This window comes from Calonectris borealis, chromosome 8 (assembly GCF_964195595.1).
Source record: "Calonectris borealis chromosome 8, bCalBor7.hap1.2, whole genome shotgun sequence".
In the NCBI taxonomy this organism is placed as follows: Eukaryota; Metazoa; Chordata; class Aves; order Procellariiformes; family Procellariidae; genus Calonectris; species Calonectris borealis.
Genome location: NC_134319.1, coordinates 17159400 through 17176577, shown reverse-complemented (window position 1 = coordinate 17176577; position 17178 = coordinate 17159400). Strand labels below are relative to the sequence as shown.

Genomic DNA, 17178 nt, shown 5'->3' with positions numbered 1-17178 from the left:
TGGAGCAGAGAGCTCCTTTGACCCCTACACTTGTGTGTTTGTAGCTGAGGTGTATGTATATATACTGGAAAACAATGACATTTTTGGAGGCAGAAATAATTTTGCAAATGAGCTTCTGATCTTAATAGAGTTTAGTGCTTGGGATGACAGATGTGTGAACAAATATGTATGGACAAGTGCTTATAATGTAGAAATGCGCCTCCATAAAGGTAGGGTCATTGTACATCCTTCTGACAGCTTAATAGATCTTATGGATGTATTAAGGTGTTTTTAAAGGTATCTTCTTTTATTTAGCCAGGACACATAGCGTTGCCATTCAGGGGCAGTTAACTCTTCCTGGTACAGTAAGATTTTGCAGTTGACCTGCAAATCTGAACACCCTTTGGAAGCTTCCAAAGCATCAGCAAATCTAGTTGGGGTTTTGAAATAAGGTCGGAACATGGCTGAAGAGGACTTCAATATCTTCAGGACTTCAGTAGCATGAGTCTTTTGTGGATACTAACACAGTATATAGGCATCATCAGTAAAATTTACTATTATGCACTCCTCTGTGTCTCTGCATTACATTGTATTAGTTACTCTGGTTCCCACTTTCCCAGTCAGTAAGATAAATGGAAGAGCTGTGCTTTGTTCCAGAGTTTCTTTACAAGGGACCATTGCACTCTTTAAACTGTAGTAGAATTTCACCAAGACCCCAGAGAAATTTCAGGTGACCTCAGCATCCCCAAGTACAGCTTGTGTGGTGCAGCCCTGTTCCTTGACGACACCTGCTCTCCAAATGGGTTTGTGCACCCTGGCCTCTGTTTTCACATGGCCCTTATTCAGGCAAATGCTAGTGGTCATCCCAAACTGAGTAAAGAACTAGAGACCTCAATGTTTTTTCTAAAATACTTAGTCAATTATACCACATTGTACTATTACAAGATGCAATATTGAACATTAGATTAAATATATTATTCTGGCAGAAACCAACAGCATTAATTCAAGTAGCTTGTCCAGCCCAGCTGTATGCAGTGTCAAGAGCTAACTATGTTTTTGTGTTTGTTCATGAGAACAACGGCAAAGTGAGCAGCATCAGCAAGCTGAGTCCAAGAATTCCTTCCTTCCATGGTTTTTTCAATATACAAAGCTATTGCCAAGTTCAGAGTTTTGGCTGGCTGAGTGGTCAGTCTCTCAAGATTTGCAAGGCCATGAGTTTTAATAAGATGAAGGCTTTTCTTTTTACATTTTTTTTTTCCTTTAAAAAACCCCACTAATACTAGGAAGCATTAGTTTTCCTTTTCTGGTATCTTATCTTTTTGACAGGTAAAAGCAATTTGGTTTTAGTTTCACTTGTCACATACAAATGGTGGGAAAGGTATGCTTTATGTGGCTGAAGTAATTTTTATTTTCTAACTACCAGCAAGTTTTAACCAAACTGATAAGCATGTGCTAACATATAGTGAGGCTGTTGTAGATGGAGGATGATTTAAAAAACTGACAGACTTACTAATTCAACCCTTTTCTTATCAGTGAGATCATTTCTCAGTTTTATTTTTGTGTAGTTCCAGTTCTTTGCTGTTAATTAGGTCAGCCAGTATCTCTGGAGACTGTGACAGGAGTTTCATCAACCTGAATTTTGTAAAGCTATTTTGGAACTTCTTCTCATTGCTTTTGTAAGCTAAATTTCCCTCTGTAATTTTTCAATCAATGCTATTGTTACCATAAGTATGCATTTCAACGTACAGTATCATTAATACAGAAATGCCTTGCTGAACTAGAATATATAGCACAAGTAAGAGACAGCAATGTAAACAATTTATCTTGGCATCAGCTTACATGACAGAATATATCATTTAAGCAGTCATGGAAAGCTAAAGCAATATAGAGTGGCAATTTTCCTGGGAGCTTTACCAAGCACTATTGAGATGCCAAGTCATCAGTCTTCCTTTTTCTTCAGTGAGCCATGAGTCTGATGAAGGCTGCAGAAGAATGTTTTTGCTAACATTGCTGAAAGAGTCTTCAGAGGATAATGAATGTGTGCTGAACTGGAAATCAGTAGGTGTCCATCTCATCTTTTCCATGTCACTCTCAGCAAGTGGCAAAAGATTTCTTTATTCATATTTGTTGCTAAATTCTTGCATAGCCACAGAGGTATAACACTGCCTTTTTTTTTTTCCAGAGGTGCAACAGGCAGAAAGTAGATAGACTTTTCCCTCTATAATATAGTTTTAGCTATTGCTAAATCATTTCTTATGTTTAGCTCACCATCTTTCATTAATATTACTGCTGTTGCTGTGTTGATCTTTTAAGATTCTTAATTTCTTTTCATTTCTGGTTCACTTTTCTTTTTCAAGTCATAAAACTGTCGATATAAATGCCAGAAAGGGGAGATGTAGTAAGGGTTTTGAAGGTACATGAGAACAGAAAAGGTTAGCATGCCCATCAGAACTTAGGTTTAAGTGTGCACACTTGGTATTTTTGGAAGAATCCCATCTCTTTTTTTTAACTTGTAGAAGTCACTGAGATATGAGAAATCCTAGTAAAAGTCACTTTTTATGGCACTATTCATGGTAGAATAATTCCTTTAATCCAAATTCGATGCTTACAGAGTAGTGATGTCATGTAACCCTAAGGACAGGGGAAATAGCCACTGAATGTGCAGCTGAGTACAAAAGAAAGCTTTATTCTGCATTGCCTAACGCAATCTTCTCTTGAATACATAATCTACAAGTTTGGTTTCTTGTGTTTCTGCTGAGGTGGTTGGGAACTGTAAAAGTGGGGGGCTTATAATTTGGAAACTTTTTTCCCGAGAAATTAGCCTGAAAAAGATTTTGGTTTCTCTCTGTGGTGCAGAAAATGCCACATTCTGTTACCAGCCTTTAAGTTACTCCATTTCATCAAATTTTTAATGCAGTCACCTTTCTTGCTGTCTCGTAGGGAAGCATTGGGCCAGCAGGACCAAGCGGACCATCAGGAATTCCAGGGCCCACGGTATGGTGCTGAACGATCCCACAGCCTGGTGCCTATGCTGCTTTCCAAATTATAGACAAACATTGGATTTTTCTTTTCTTCATTTTAATAGGGTCTCCCAGGGAGTGTGGGACAGCCTGGAATGAAAGGTGATAAGGTGATTTAAATATTTCCATTATCTTAGAGATACCTAGTTCTTTCAGATTCCTTTCATTAAAACTTGAGCAAAATAATGTACTTGACAAAGCCTTCCCTTTTTCCTTTTGATTTCTTTTATCTTCTGACTTTTATTTTTTAAAATTACTTCAGTCTCACGATCTGGTACTTTAGACAAACTTAATTCTGGAAAGAGCACTTACTACTGGGCATAACAATACCAGTGCTGTGTCCATAGGGTTTCATGGAGGGGGTGCTTCAGTGGAACATCTTGCATTGTCATTCAAAGATCTGTGTTAGCTTTAAATACTAAATATTGAATTAATCTTTCTCATTCTCTAATTCTGATAACTACCCCATTTTAAGCTACATACATATGTTTGTATAAAATAATATGTTGTTTAGGGTGAACATGGCCTTGCAGGAGAGCCAGGAGACCAGGGGTACCCAGGAGATAAGGTAATTTATAATTGCATTGTTTTACAGACTTGTCCAATTTCAGTAACTTCGTCAGGCTTCTGAGTCTCTTAAAATGCAACAAGTCAGTTGCATAAAAGTAGAATGCAGTAGTAAAAAAAAGTAGAATGCAGTAGTATTACTGGATACCACCGAATTACCATATTTTTAAGAAATGCTGTGCTAATTAAAACTTAGTTCTGGAAAGTAGTGAACAAAGACAAGTAAAGGGCATGGGCAGAATTCTGGCTGCCGTGTGTTCAGAGATGCATCAAACAAGAAGAGTTATGATATGATCTGAAACCTGCTAAGAAACTGTTGTAAAAGATATTTTTCCCTTGAACCTTGAGGTTCATCTGCAGCTCACCTGGACCAACTGTGGTTAGCAGCAGCATATGGTCTGCCGTGCTCCTTCATATCGTGAAACTGAGAGAAATAAGTATCTTTGCTATTTGGCTAGTACATCAGAAGTCACTGAAATAGCACATCCTGTGAGAACTCTTTTGATGAAAGGTGAATGTTAGAAGACATTTCTCATCCTGCAGAATTATTTCGAAGCCAGGTTCAGGTGGCAAAGTGTAGCAATCTATTGCTTCCAACATAACACAACAATACATTTTTATGTGTATTTAATAACTTTCTTTTTTCAGGGTGCTCTTGGTTTACCAGGACCCCCAGGGATCAGAGGAAAGCCAGGACCCCCAGTAAGTTTACACATCAATTTTTGCTTTCAATATATCACTATATGTTGTTATATTTGATACTTCTTTGTATCTTATGTTCACACTGCATGTAGTCCTCTAGAAGCTACCTAATTCAAAATGCACAAAGAAGAAGGTCTAAGCTGCTTTTATTTCTAGTGGCTGGTTAATGAGTGAATCAGATACTAATGTGTGAGATTTTATTACAGAGATCAGTATATGTGTCAGATTTTAATACGGGAGTGCTCAGGATATTAGGTATTCTGTAACAGTCATTTTGTGAGGGAATAGACATGTTGGTAATGTTTGAAACAAATCCACTGAGAGATTTGGGAGCTGCCAAGATGACCATTTGGGCTAGCTGGATTTGGAGAGAGTGTGGGAAATCTCATTAATAATGGCCAGTCATTTCTCAAGGGATGGAAGTAGTCATGAATTCCACTATTTACTGATTTTTAGCAACTTTAAAGGCATCTGTGCAGTGCTGCTACTTGTGCTGGGTTTGTAAATGTTGAGGCAGAAGAGGCATTGCACAGGGTTACCTGGCTTTTTCCTCACCTGTTTTTAGCACTACTCTCTGACTCTTTTTGGTGTATAATTAAAAGCTGCCAATACTTAACGGTGTTAAAGAATTAATCACTCCACTCTCAATTTTCTTATGTGCAATCAAGCCACTGCCACTATCTGATAAACTTACTTAGACCTCATGAATGTCATAGGCCCTTAAACTCAATAAAAAATACTTTGTTTGTCCCAGAGAATTTATAATAAAACACTAAAATACTTTCTTTGTCCCAGAGAATTTATAATAAAACACTAATCCTGCAAAAAACTTACACAAATTTGCTTAAACTTAGATGGGAAAACTTGGCCTTTTTGTCTTTAAAGATATAAGCATTTTCATTTAAAGATAAGCATGTGAATTAGCCCATTCCTGAACAGTTGTGGATTTTAAGCACAAACTGAATGTGACCAACTTCTTAACTTAAGTTAAGATATGAGACCTCAGTCCTGCAAGTAGTATGATGTTTAACTTTGTAGAATACATTTACAATAAAATAATTTACGTTTAAAATTTTTAAAAAATTATCCGGGTCAGGCTTTAATTTTGCTCAAGGAACACCTAGTTATGGCAGCAGCAGCAGCAAATTTTTAAAAATGTGGAAGAACAGACATAATTTAGAGAAATATTTTGGTCAGTTTTTAGGTGTGTCAGTATTTGTGTATAATGTATCCATTATAACGTGTGGATAGGACCTAATTTTACCATTATTAATCACAAAACTGCCATTTCTTTGGCCGTGACTGGATACTTAAACTATATAGGTAAGTATGTAAACCAATATCCAATGTTACTTCCTGGACTTTGAAATAATATGTAGTTTTTATTGTGAAAACAGCTATATATTTCAAGGAGGTTTATATGACTGTTTGGGCCTCCCCAAAACTCCCAATTTTATTTGTCTAAAGCTAACTTGCTGTTTTTGTTGTGACTTCAAAGAGATATGAAGAAGAACTTGTCTTAATTGAATCCAAAGAGAGGCAGTTATAAAATTTCCTATTTAATGGAAAAGTCATCTCGACGCTTTTGTTGGCTTTTTGATAAATGTTTTTAAAATCTGTTGTTAAAAAAATAAATTATCATCTAAAATATGTTTGGATTTTTTTAAGGGAAAAATTGGAGATCCTGGATCCCGTGGACTATTGGGTCCTCCAGGACCTGAGGTAAGAAATTGCTTGATAGAGGTAAATTGAATGTCATCTAGTTCTAAATTATAAAAATCAGAGGTAAATGGGTTTGCTTCACAAAAGATTGTTGTCGTAGTTGAATTATAAAATACTTTTTATTCCGTCATATCTGATGAATTCATTCTCCTCTATAAAATACAAAAGATTCTAGCTCAAAATTTTTTAATGCAAAATATTAATATACAGGATCTTTGAATACAAAGTAGTTCCTCATTTGCCTATGTGATTAGGATTTGCTCTCTTTTGAATCCAGGTGTTATGGATTACACCTTGAATGAGGCTCATGTGATTGCTCAGGCACACTTCCATTCATGAATTCTACAGCATGTTTACAAATGGGATTTTCCAACCCTGGTTGTGTATTTCTCTCTTACAAAATAACTTTATTTGCAAAGAATGCAAATAATAAACACCAGTTTCATAGGAAGCATTGCCAAGCACTTGAATCTAGCAGTGCAGTTGCCTAAGAACTGTATAGTACTATGGAAGTCTACACAGAAACTAAGTCAGTCTCTGAATTGTTCCATTTCGGTGCTTTTTGGCATTTATACCATGGGCTATAGGAAAAAATGCTGTGGGCTGTACAGGAAAGACATGCGCTTACACAGACACACATATATTTGCTGGAGACATGAAAGCAAAAAATGCAGATTTTTCTTTTTAATCAGCCTCCTCCAATCGATGATGTTGGTTTTTTTTTTTAAAATATGTCTGGAAGATATATATTAGCCATGATGGTTGTTCTGGCCTTCCAAGATAAATAACTCTGGGAGCATATCTCCTCAAACCAAGGCTCTATACTCCTACCTTTTTTTAAAAGGGAGCCCAAGGCCTCTGATTCTCAAAGAACAAATTATTGGGTTTTATTATTTTGTTGTTATAACTCCTCTAAATCCTAAAAAACACACTTTCTTGTTGGAGATGAGCCCTCACTGAGAGACAATTCACTGGCAAATGTGTTGTAGCAAAACAAGATGGTCTTTTCAGAATAAGCCAATATGTTTTAGTCAATGGGGAGACAGTATTTTCATGCTCTTGAGTTATAATGAAAAAGGCACAAAGCCTGTGCGTGCTGCCCACAGCTGCCTCCCGCTGTGGCTCAGGATTTTAGATTTTGTGAGCCTCTTCACTGTTAGCAAAAGAGATCCTTGCATCATCTCTTCTCTTTGTATAGCTTCCAGCAAGGGAGACCTGTGGCAGGTTAATATCAAATTGTTGGTCTTGAAGCCTGTGTCCTGGTGACCCTGACGCCTATACTGGTAGTCCTTCATAATCCCTTATTCCAACCCAGGCACGCTGTTCCTTTGGGCCTGGGGAGAAATTCATCACTCGGGGCTAGTACCCTCAGGGCAGATACAGATGGGAAAACTTCCTGTCTGAAAAGCTCAGTATTTCCTTTTGCTCAGGGGTGCAGAATTACTTCAGCCATTAGAAGGCAAATAAGGTGCTTTATGTTAGATAATTAAAGCTTGAGTGTCCAGGTATTTTTCTTTGAATAATTGTCTGCAAAATGTCAGGTTTAAAACTACAAAACAATGTTTCTCTTAACTTTAGTCACGCAAGACAGATCCAAATAAAGTAAAAGAAGTTTTGCCTTCTTTTACTTAATAAAAACATGGTCACCTTATGGCAAAATAGCAGAAATAGAAGGGAAGTAGGACAGCAGTATACCAGGGTCTTGAACAAATTGGAAATTCTAGAAGTTCTATAATAAAAGCAATTAAAAAAACCCAGCTTAAAACTGAAGATTGTCTCTTACTCTCCCTGTTACTTTGTCTTGTAAAAATAAGCTAGTTGTTGCCAGAAGCTATTTAGACACAACTGGATGTATGAAGTATGAGCAATTAATGCAGATTTTCCTACAAGAAAAGCCTACTGTTGTATATCTAATCATGTCTCTTCTTCCAAAAACAGACAGCTAGCAGGTTAGACAGGACTGCTTTCCTTGTTCCTATTTCATTATCTAAATGGTCAGACTTCCCGTGACCCCATGTAGAAAACAGACATTACATCTTATACTACATGTTCCCCTTGATGTTTCTGGAAACAGCAGAGTGTGATGAATTAGTGTCTTGCAAGAGTATCTTGAATTTGGTAGGGACATGACAACCCATACCATATACCTTTTAGGAAAGATTTTATTAAAAAAAAAAAAGACTATGGGATTTGTTGGGCATTGCTGTGAGCGGGAGGTACAAGGCTTTGTCTGCCCAGTGACAGAACCTGTCAGATCCTACTTCAAACTATGTCTCTCCCCTTTTGTCCAACGCTAAGACAGTGGGATTTATAAATGTGCCTTGTCAAGCTTGTTTTAGGTACATGTGAAATAAGAAACGGGATCCTTTGGTCTCTCCAATTACACATTTGAGTATGAGTATGTGTATGAGTATAAAGAATAAGCAGTCATATCGCTAATTTTCTTCCTGTGTAAATTGCTGTAAATCAGACACTACAGCAGCTGAAGTCTATAGTTATCTCTGCACACAACAGTGGGAGCAGGTCTGGCAGGCTTCATTCATCCTCCTGGGTTTTTGGCTTTTTATATGCAGGTCAGCAGTGAATTGCTTCCTAAATCTTTCCTCTACAGCTGTGCAGCCTAGGCGCACCAGATCAGAGTTGAAATAAGCCACCCCCTCATAGGCAGGGTCCATCTGAGAACTGCAGTGCTGATGGGCAGGAGTGAGTAGAGGGAGGGACAGAGGTCTCGTGCTCCCTCTCTGGGCGGCCATACGAGGGTTGGCTGCCAAGTGCCTTTTTTTTTCAGTGCAGAAGTCCTGTATTGTCAAGCCAAATTCTCTTCTGGGTATGTTGCCAGAGAGCCAGGGTTTGTCGTGTGCCTGAATGCGTGCTGCTCACAAAGCACTGGATATCTTTAGTGAGCGCTTTATGGAGCATATTCTTCATCAGTTTACACATTTTCCTGCTTTGTCATGCATCTAAAAATGAACAACCAAAATTTCAACTTTCTAGAGAGCTTTATTTTATTGGTATGACAACTGGAAAGTGTTGGTCTGTTTTAACCCACAATGCCTGTGTTTACTCTGTACGATGAAGTATGTAATGCTTATTGTTAATGAATGAAATTAGACAAGGTTTTAACAGGCTTCCACATGTATTCAGAATATTTTACAGTTAAATTTTGCTCTATGAATCAAATTTAATTATCCCCCAAGAATGAGGGTGATAGTTTCCTTCAGATGTGCCTTCAGATGTGCTCTGAGTATTATAAATAGGTTTCATCTGGAGCAGAGGGAGCATTAGTCATTCTCTTCAATAGAACTTTTTTCATCTGTGCAGTATTTTGATCTGAAGTTGTTAGCTTATTCTTTCAGGAAGGTACTCATATGGGATTCAGCTGGTATGTTTCATGCTGAAGGCAATAGCATTACAAAGGAAAAGGATAAATTCAAATAATAGTAAACAGTCAAAAAGGCACATATTTTGTAAGTGAATCACTGGCTGCTTTGAGTTGTTAATTTTAAAAAAGTTTATTTTTAATGCGTGTTTTATCTTATCACATGATGTTTTGAGGTTGTGCAAACAATGCTATGAGTACAGTGATAACATAGCCTTATGTTTCAATATTGCATCGAATAACTTGCATGCAAATGACTTGAAGGAAATACAGAAATAAAGACAATTTTATAGCTGAATTAATTGCATGTTCTGTCATACATCTGAAGAAGTGTTCTTGTTGTAGAATTGCTTATGCTTTCTGCTTGCCTTTGCACAGAATCTTTAACTTGTTCTTTAATAGATTTGACATAAGTACGTCTTTCTGATCTTTTTTTTCAAGAAATATGTATTAATTTTGCAGAAATATTCAATTTACCTTGACTTTTTAATAATGTTGAACAATGCTTGTTCATGTGATCCTGCTGTGTTTTATATTTTCTTCAGAGTGATTATGATAATTCAGTCTGTGCCTGTTAGGTCCTAGTCTGTTTCCACAGACCTTCATAGGTACTTTGCATGGTATTTGTTGTCTTGGAGACTTTCCTTTTTCAGGCAGAGCTGTGGTGAGACTTTACTAGAAAAGAAGGGACATGCAGATAAATAAAACTTGATTTGTGTTGCTTTACCAGGGCATTATTTAACTCCTAATGTTCTGAATCTGCCTAGAGTAAGGCAAGCTAATATTTAAATATTTTTTATTTGATTTTAAACACCTGCACTGCTTTGGCTCTTGGGTTTTGGTGTTGATCTTAGAAGAAGCAGTAGTCTTGCAAATAAATTTGAAATTTCTGCCTTACTTTTTCGGTCTGGCCTTAGTCTAGATGTGGTCTGATCTGTGTGGGCACACAGTTGTTAGCAGCATAGAAGCAATGTACAGTGAAATAATCCTCTTGCAAGAGAACAGAGTTCCTCTTGCACAAGGATTGTTTCACTGACTATTCATTACTAGTCTCTTTTCTAAGCTTTAAAGTTAGGAATACCTGATTTTCAAAATGCGCAGAGTTGTTTCTGATTACTTTCCTCTGTGCTCGGACTTTGCCTAACCCCACTGTCACTTACGTCATTACAAGCATGCCTGAAAGAAGAGCCTGAATATTTTAAAATAAATACATAATCTGGTATTTCTGTCCCTTATGAAATGCCCACGTTTGATGCTTATTTTCATCATAAGTCATAACAAAATTTTAAAATACATATCTATCTGCTTAGCATTGTTATATGTATTGGAAAGTTCCAAAAAAGTAGCTGTTGATGTTGAATGGCTGGTTTGATTTTTGACTCTTGTGAAAGTAATTAATCAGGTGGCTAAGGTCTCCCTGGACTGTGCTTGCCCAACAGACCATCTCTTCTGTGGTGCACCTTGTGGGTTGACTACTGGAAGTCTTCAGGGCAGACAGAGAGACTGTTAAACAGAGTTTAACAGCAAGTGTAGCTCTAACCAAACTGTGCTAGGCTTCCTCCGGAAATCCTGTCTGCTCCACAGAGTGGGTCTGTGCTGAAGTTCTTACCAAAGCTCTTAATTTTTCACATTATAGATTTACAGAATGCTTCAAGACTTGGTCCTTAATATGTTGATTGGTGGCCAGTGCTGTTGTGCTGGTCAGTCGGGTGAATCACCAGCCACCTTCTTGGCCATCAAGCAGCCAAGCAGGTCTGTGAAGGACATGTTTTGAAGGGTTGATGTAGGGCCTTGCTCACACTATAAGTAGACTACACTAGATGCTACTTGTTGTAAATACGATGATTCTAATGTGTCTTGCATATAATATGTAGATGCACTAATTGGCTTTAAAGGATGATGCATCTCATTTGGAAAACTGGTGACTTTAAGTCTCTCACAAGAAAATCAATCACTAGTGTTTTGGTAAGCACAGCTGAACAGATCTACCATGTGCAATTAGACAAAAGCACAAAGCAACATCAGCATCATTTTACTGACATCTTACCAATAGTAAATTGCAAAGCTTTCCTGTATTGTATGCTGTAATCCATGATTGCCCTTTTTTCTGTTCTCTGACAAATTGCAATTGTACAGTTGTAATTTGTACTCTTAGATTCCTTCCTCCACCCTTTCCAAATCAGAATTGAAGGTTTCCAGGAAAAAAAATAAAGTTTTGTCTCTGCCCTTTAAACATGCTGGCATTAAACTTTGGCTAGATTGGCACACACAGAAGAAAGCTCATTTCAAATCTTTCTTTTCTTACTATTTTACTCTTTGTAGTTGGCACATTATTGACACTGTCATGCAGTTGTACGTATGGCAAAGAGCAAAGTCCTGTAACTGTGTGAGTACTGATGTTTCTAAAATTGTGTAGAGAAAAAAATAGATTTTTTAAAATTGAATTGTATCTGCATAGCATGTCCTTTCAGAAGAATAATAAACACTTCTTATTTGAGAACACAAAATCACAGCTTGTTTTCTCTGTTTAGAGAGATTGTAGTTTTATGCAGAAATCTTCCTTTTGTAATTTGATAGTAATTAGTAATAAAGCTCTAATAAGGTATTTTGTTGAAGTTCAGTATCTGCATCCAGTCAGTATTGCTTCTGAAAATTCATTCTAAATTCTCATTCAAATGAAACACAGCATGTGATTGAATAAAATAATATTGGAGCAGGGAAACTTGGCAACTGAAGGGACTGTCAGTCCCTGGAGAGATTTTTGCTCTGTGGTGCCCTTCCATCAGCGCTTCTGTCCCAATTCCACTGAGGGCTGCTGAGGAGCTAGAGGGCATGAGGGTCGGTGACTAATCGCAATGCTGCCAAATGTCATGTGGAAACAGCTTGGAGTGAGTGGGATTCTGCAAATGTAAGAGAATTCCTAGTGGAAATGGAGTGTAATTTCCAAGCATTTCTGATACTCTGCTTCCATGTAAGCAGTCACACAGGAAAACAAACAAAAGAAAAGCAACAGTTTTTGCAGATCCCTCATCTCTGAGGCACTGACTTCAGTACAAAAAGACATGCCCTGACATAGTAACAGTCTGATCATCTCTGCATTTTTTGATTAATTAAAGATTATATCGATAAATGAGAGCAATAAATATGTTAACTGTATATTTAAATGTGTTCAGTACAAAAAGCAACACGTTCAGAGGAAGGTTAAAGCGCATTTGTATTGAGATAGCTGGTACTTCAGGTTTTTCTGACACCACCTCTAGTTTGATTAAACTGAGTGAACTCTAAAGTGCTTTGCTGGCAAAAGGCCACATCTGCAGCAAGATTTTGAAAATAATTTGTAACCTACCAGCTGCCAGGCCTCTGGCTGATGGGAACATAAGAATCTACACTTTGCTTCTCCTTAGTAGAAGTCGTAACATGGAGTGATGTTTTGTTCTGAATAGTCACTGCTGAAAATCACGTTGCAGCTGGAAACTATACATTGATCTCCTGGCCTTTCACTTATGGAAGAATAATGAACTTTTAATCTGGAGTAACTTCACAGTTGGCTGCTGAATAACTCTTGGCAAATTCAGATATAGGTAGAAATGTATACCATTTCACTACTCAGAATCTGAATGGCAAACGCCATTGCTGAGGTGTTTTCAGAACTCCTTTCTGGTTCATTCATTTTCTGGAATTGTTTTAAGTGGCTACCTGTGTCCTGGATTATTATCCAGTTATCTTAGTGATTATTAATGTGAGAACATCTTGGAAATAGTGTTCTAATACTGCTATAGCATCTGCATTTTCTTTATGGTAGTGCTTGAGAAGAAAAGATTAAATCTAGCTTTACACTGAAGACAAAAATGATGAAGATTTTCCAACTTTTCAATGCATTGCTAGTGTTGATGCTCTCAGGCCAGTAGCCCTCTCACATCCTAAGACCTTGCCTGACATGGAAAGGTTTCCAAATGTCGTGATTGTTCTAACTGCGATAGTGCTTGTTAACGCTTACATCTCATAGTTCTTACTGAATTCCTTCTAGAAGTATTTACACAAATAAATAAATAAAGTAGACATATTCCCTTATAAAAGTATAAGAATCTTTCTAAATAGACATTTTTCTTGACAGATTGTTTTCTGGAATGTTTATTGCCATGAGGGAAATTGTCTCTGTGTCAGCATTTAGCACTTGTTCACACGTTAGAAAGTTAAAGATTTACAGATGTACAAAACAACCCACTTCTTGGTATCTATTTAAAGTCTGTAAATAAGCAAATCTAAAATTAAGAAAGGATGAGTTAGCAACTTCCAAATAATTGACCTAATTCTTCAGTGTATTTCAGTAGATAAGTGTGGTCAGGATTTTTAAAAAATCCTCTTATGAACTGTATAGAAATCAAGGCTGATATAACGGAGTACTTTAGGTATCAGTCTGGGTGCCTTCGTCACATGTGAATAATATGCTATGTGCCACCTAGAGGCATGTTGGAGTTGTTGCACAGCTCTACTAATAGTTACTGCTTTATGGCAAAAAAGAAATTACCACCGTGATATTTTGTGAAATGCTGTGTGTTAGGGTTGTTCCACTTACTCTGAAAACTCAGATCCGGTCTTTTTTACTCTTCAGTGGTTTGCTTCAGTACTCGTTAGCATTTAAGTGCTAAAACTGATTTTTTTAAAAGAAATCATAATTCTTTTCATATTTTGTTTTATACATTTATTTTTTATTTAATATAGATAAACACACCTAAAAATATTTGCATCCCATCTAAATCTCTACTTATAAGTCTTTCTGCATCCTGTTAAGAATAGGTTATAGAAAGCAAACAGAAGAAAGCCCTACAAGTAAGAAGAGTGATGCCCTAAATACTTTTTAAATTTTATTATAATGTGGTAGTTGAGGGTGAAATAATATTTTCTTTTAAACTTCTTGCTTTAGTATGAAATCTCTTTACCTTTCTGGTAAGTTTTTCTTGTGATTAATGTTAGCTAACTATGAATAATCATTAGGAATGATTATTATCTGTATTTGAAGTCCAGCTGTTCTGGAAGAATAGAATATGGTTAACTATTATCCCACCTAGTGAGGCAATTTTTTTTTTTAATACTTCTTTCCTGCTTAGAGAACCTAAAAAGTGACTCTTGAAGCTTTAATGACATGTATTAGCCTGCATTAGTATGGAAGGATGCCAGAGAGAATTTCATGCTGGAAATGCTTTATGAGATGTTCTTTAAATTGTTCTAAATGTGTGTGATGCTTTTATTTCCATTATTGGGAAAGGATGCATGCAAAGAGTGATATTTATAATTTTTAGTCTGCAATGATTTTCTGTTAAGGAAGAAGGAAACTTGTTTTTACTAGTGTTAGGGGATGGATGTGCATGGACCTACTAATAAATATTTTACTCAGAGGAAGAACTTTTCAGTGACAGTCTTTCTATTTTCAGAGAGGCAAGATTTAATGAAATTTAAAAATTTATAAAAATAACAAAATCAAATACTATTTTGACAGGTGATGGACTGAGCCCTGTGCTAACTAAAGAGTCAATTACCAATGCTTTACTTTATCCTACAAATTTAAAGATTACGTTTCTTCACTAGATGTTTATGAAATTTAACTCACTGCTGTATTGCGTAAGGGTTAGCTGCATCATTTTTGTTTCCTTCAAATACATTAATTCCTTATAAAGCAATCTAGTTGTAGCACTGGATTCCTCTGACATAGAGGCATCCTCATGGTGTCCCACTGAGTGCCTACTGGCCAGATGGTTTGGGGTGATAATTTTAGTTGCTTCATTTCCTTTGCATATTCATTTTTTCTTCACCAACAGCTGGACCTATACCACACACTATTTCACAAAGGCTTATTCTGAATAATGCTACATGCTGGTGACCTTCAGTTACTGCCAGCCAGACCTGGATTAGCACCTGCTGATTTGGAGGCAAAAGGCTTTCTATCCTTTTCTTAATCTTGCAGTGATCTCGTCCTTAAAGTGTGGCCAAGGATTAAAGGGCTTCAGCTGCTCTCTAAGCTTTTTAAAAAATAGTGGAATTCATGAGTACAGAACCTGGTGCTGGCTGCTTTGTGGGGGTTTTTTGTGCATCAAGATCAATCCAATAGTTTAATTTCAAACGTTGCTTAGTGGATAAAAAGTCTTATTCGAAGAGAAATGAAACCCATACTGACATCTGCTAAACTGAGTTTAATGGAAGGTGCCTAAAATCTGGCACTTATCCAAGTCCTGTCAAGGAAACTTAATGGATTTTGATATTTTGGGGATGGTAGAACAAATTTATTTCTTGTTTCTGTGATTCAGGTTTGTTAAATGAATGAACAGAATCAAAACAAGTACATTGGAAACATTCCTACTCTGTAAATCATTTGACTGTATGATTTCCTTAGGGTTTTCCAGGAGATATTGGTGTACCTGGATTAAATGGCCCTGAAGGTCCTAAGGTAAGACTATATGAAAACTTATTCATAATGACAATAAACAGTATAAATCTCTGAGGAAAAACTCTGAGCTGGACATTGGCATTACGAGAAGATAATCTTACTGTCAAAATACAGGTACTTTGCCTCAGGTATTTATATGAGGAAGTTAATCTAATGCTGTCCATGCAGTTATGAGGGTAATTACTGTGTTAGATGGAAGCATGTAATGGCAAGTTAAGTGCAAGGAAATTTGGAGAAAACACTGTGTAGCTAGAAAGTAGCATATATTTCACCTATATTTAAATAAAATCCATGCCAAATGCATGCAGATCTCTATAGTCTTACCAATTAAGTTCCTCACTCACGAGCCTTGGGATTATTCTTACATTGTATTTTCACTGATAAATAGGCACGAGTATGATGGAATGAAATTTGTGTATAAAACAAAGTTGAGCATCTTTAGATGATGTTAAAAACTGCACTTTGTACTAATTCATCCCACTTCTGTTACTTCAGACTGGTATATGCAACGACTAAAACAATATATCCTATTGTAAACTCAGAGCTTCGCACCTGGCAAGGAAAGACACTGCCAGATGTCTCTGAAATAAAAGCACAATAAGGGGGTTAGAAATTAAGTGACGTTCTAGAACACATGAGAAAAGATGTCTTGTTAATGCCACTGCACAAAGCACAAGAAGACTTTATCTAAGTAGTACACACAGTTCTGGGCGTTTGTATCACAGAAGGACTCAATCAAGTGGGACTAGATGCAGAAAAGGATACTTGAATGACTATATTCTGAGAGGCAGTTTATTTATCCTACCAAAATGAAGGGCTTTTTTGAGCTTTGTAAGTAAACCAGAGGGCAGAAGTTGGTGAGGCAAAAGAACTGTGCAGGACCAACAATATCATTGGTCCAAGGACAAAACACACAAATTGTCCATGAATAAACAGAGATGGAAATTACAAGATTTCCCATCAACAGAGTTGTGAAATTCTGTGGCAGACTACTCAAGAAAACATAGGACAGGGAGCAGTAAATAGTTTAAAGATACAGTCTTATTTGTACCTGGAAGATTGTAACAATCCCTCCATGCCAAAGTTAATCATTCTTGAGAACATCTCAAATAATCCAGTTGCCAAAGCCATAGCCAATCTTTTCTGCATCTCATATCTTTCAACTGTGTCAAGAGCCTTGTCCCAAAATAGCTCAGACATGAATTTACTAGGAAGGCTGAGAGCTCATTGTCTGATGTGGCAAATTGGGGAGAAGTTAAAATACATTTCCAGAGACAGGTGTGGACTTTTTCTTTAGTTCTGATTTGTTGCTTTGCTAACTTGTTTGTATGTATGTGTATATAATGTTAGCAGCCTTATATGAATGA

At 36.8% G+C, this 17178-nt stretch overlaps 1 protein-coding gene across 1 annotated transcript in view; it reads left to right on the top strand.

The window, feature by feature from the left end:
- The window catches only part of COL24A1 (collagen type XXIV alpha 1 chain), a 149707-nt gene that overhangs the window by 55030 nt on the left and 77499 nt on the right, over positions 1-17178 (top strand). Inside the window, exons 15-20 of the mRNA XM_075156204.1 lie at positions 2920-2973; positions 3065-3109; positions 3514-3567; positions 4215-4268; positions 5937-5990; positions 15758-15811. Of these exons, the coding sequence (XP_075012305.1) occupies positions 2920-2973; positions 3065-3109; positions 3514-3567; positions 4215-4268; positions 5937-5990; positions 15758-15811 (315 nt within the window). The remainder of the gene's footprint in view (positions 1-2919; positions 2974-3064; positions 3110-3513; positions 3568-4214; positions 4269-5936; positions 5991-15757; positions 15812-17178) is intronic.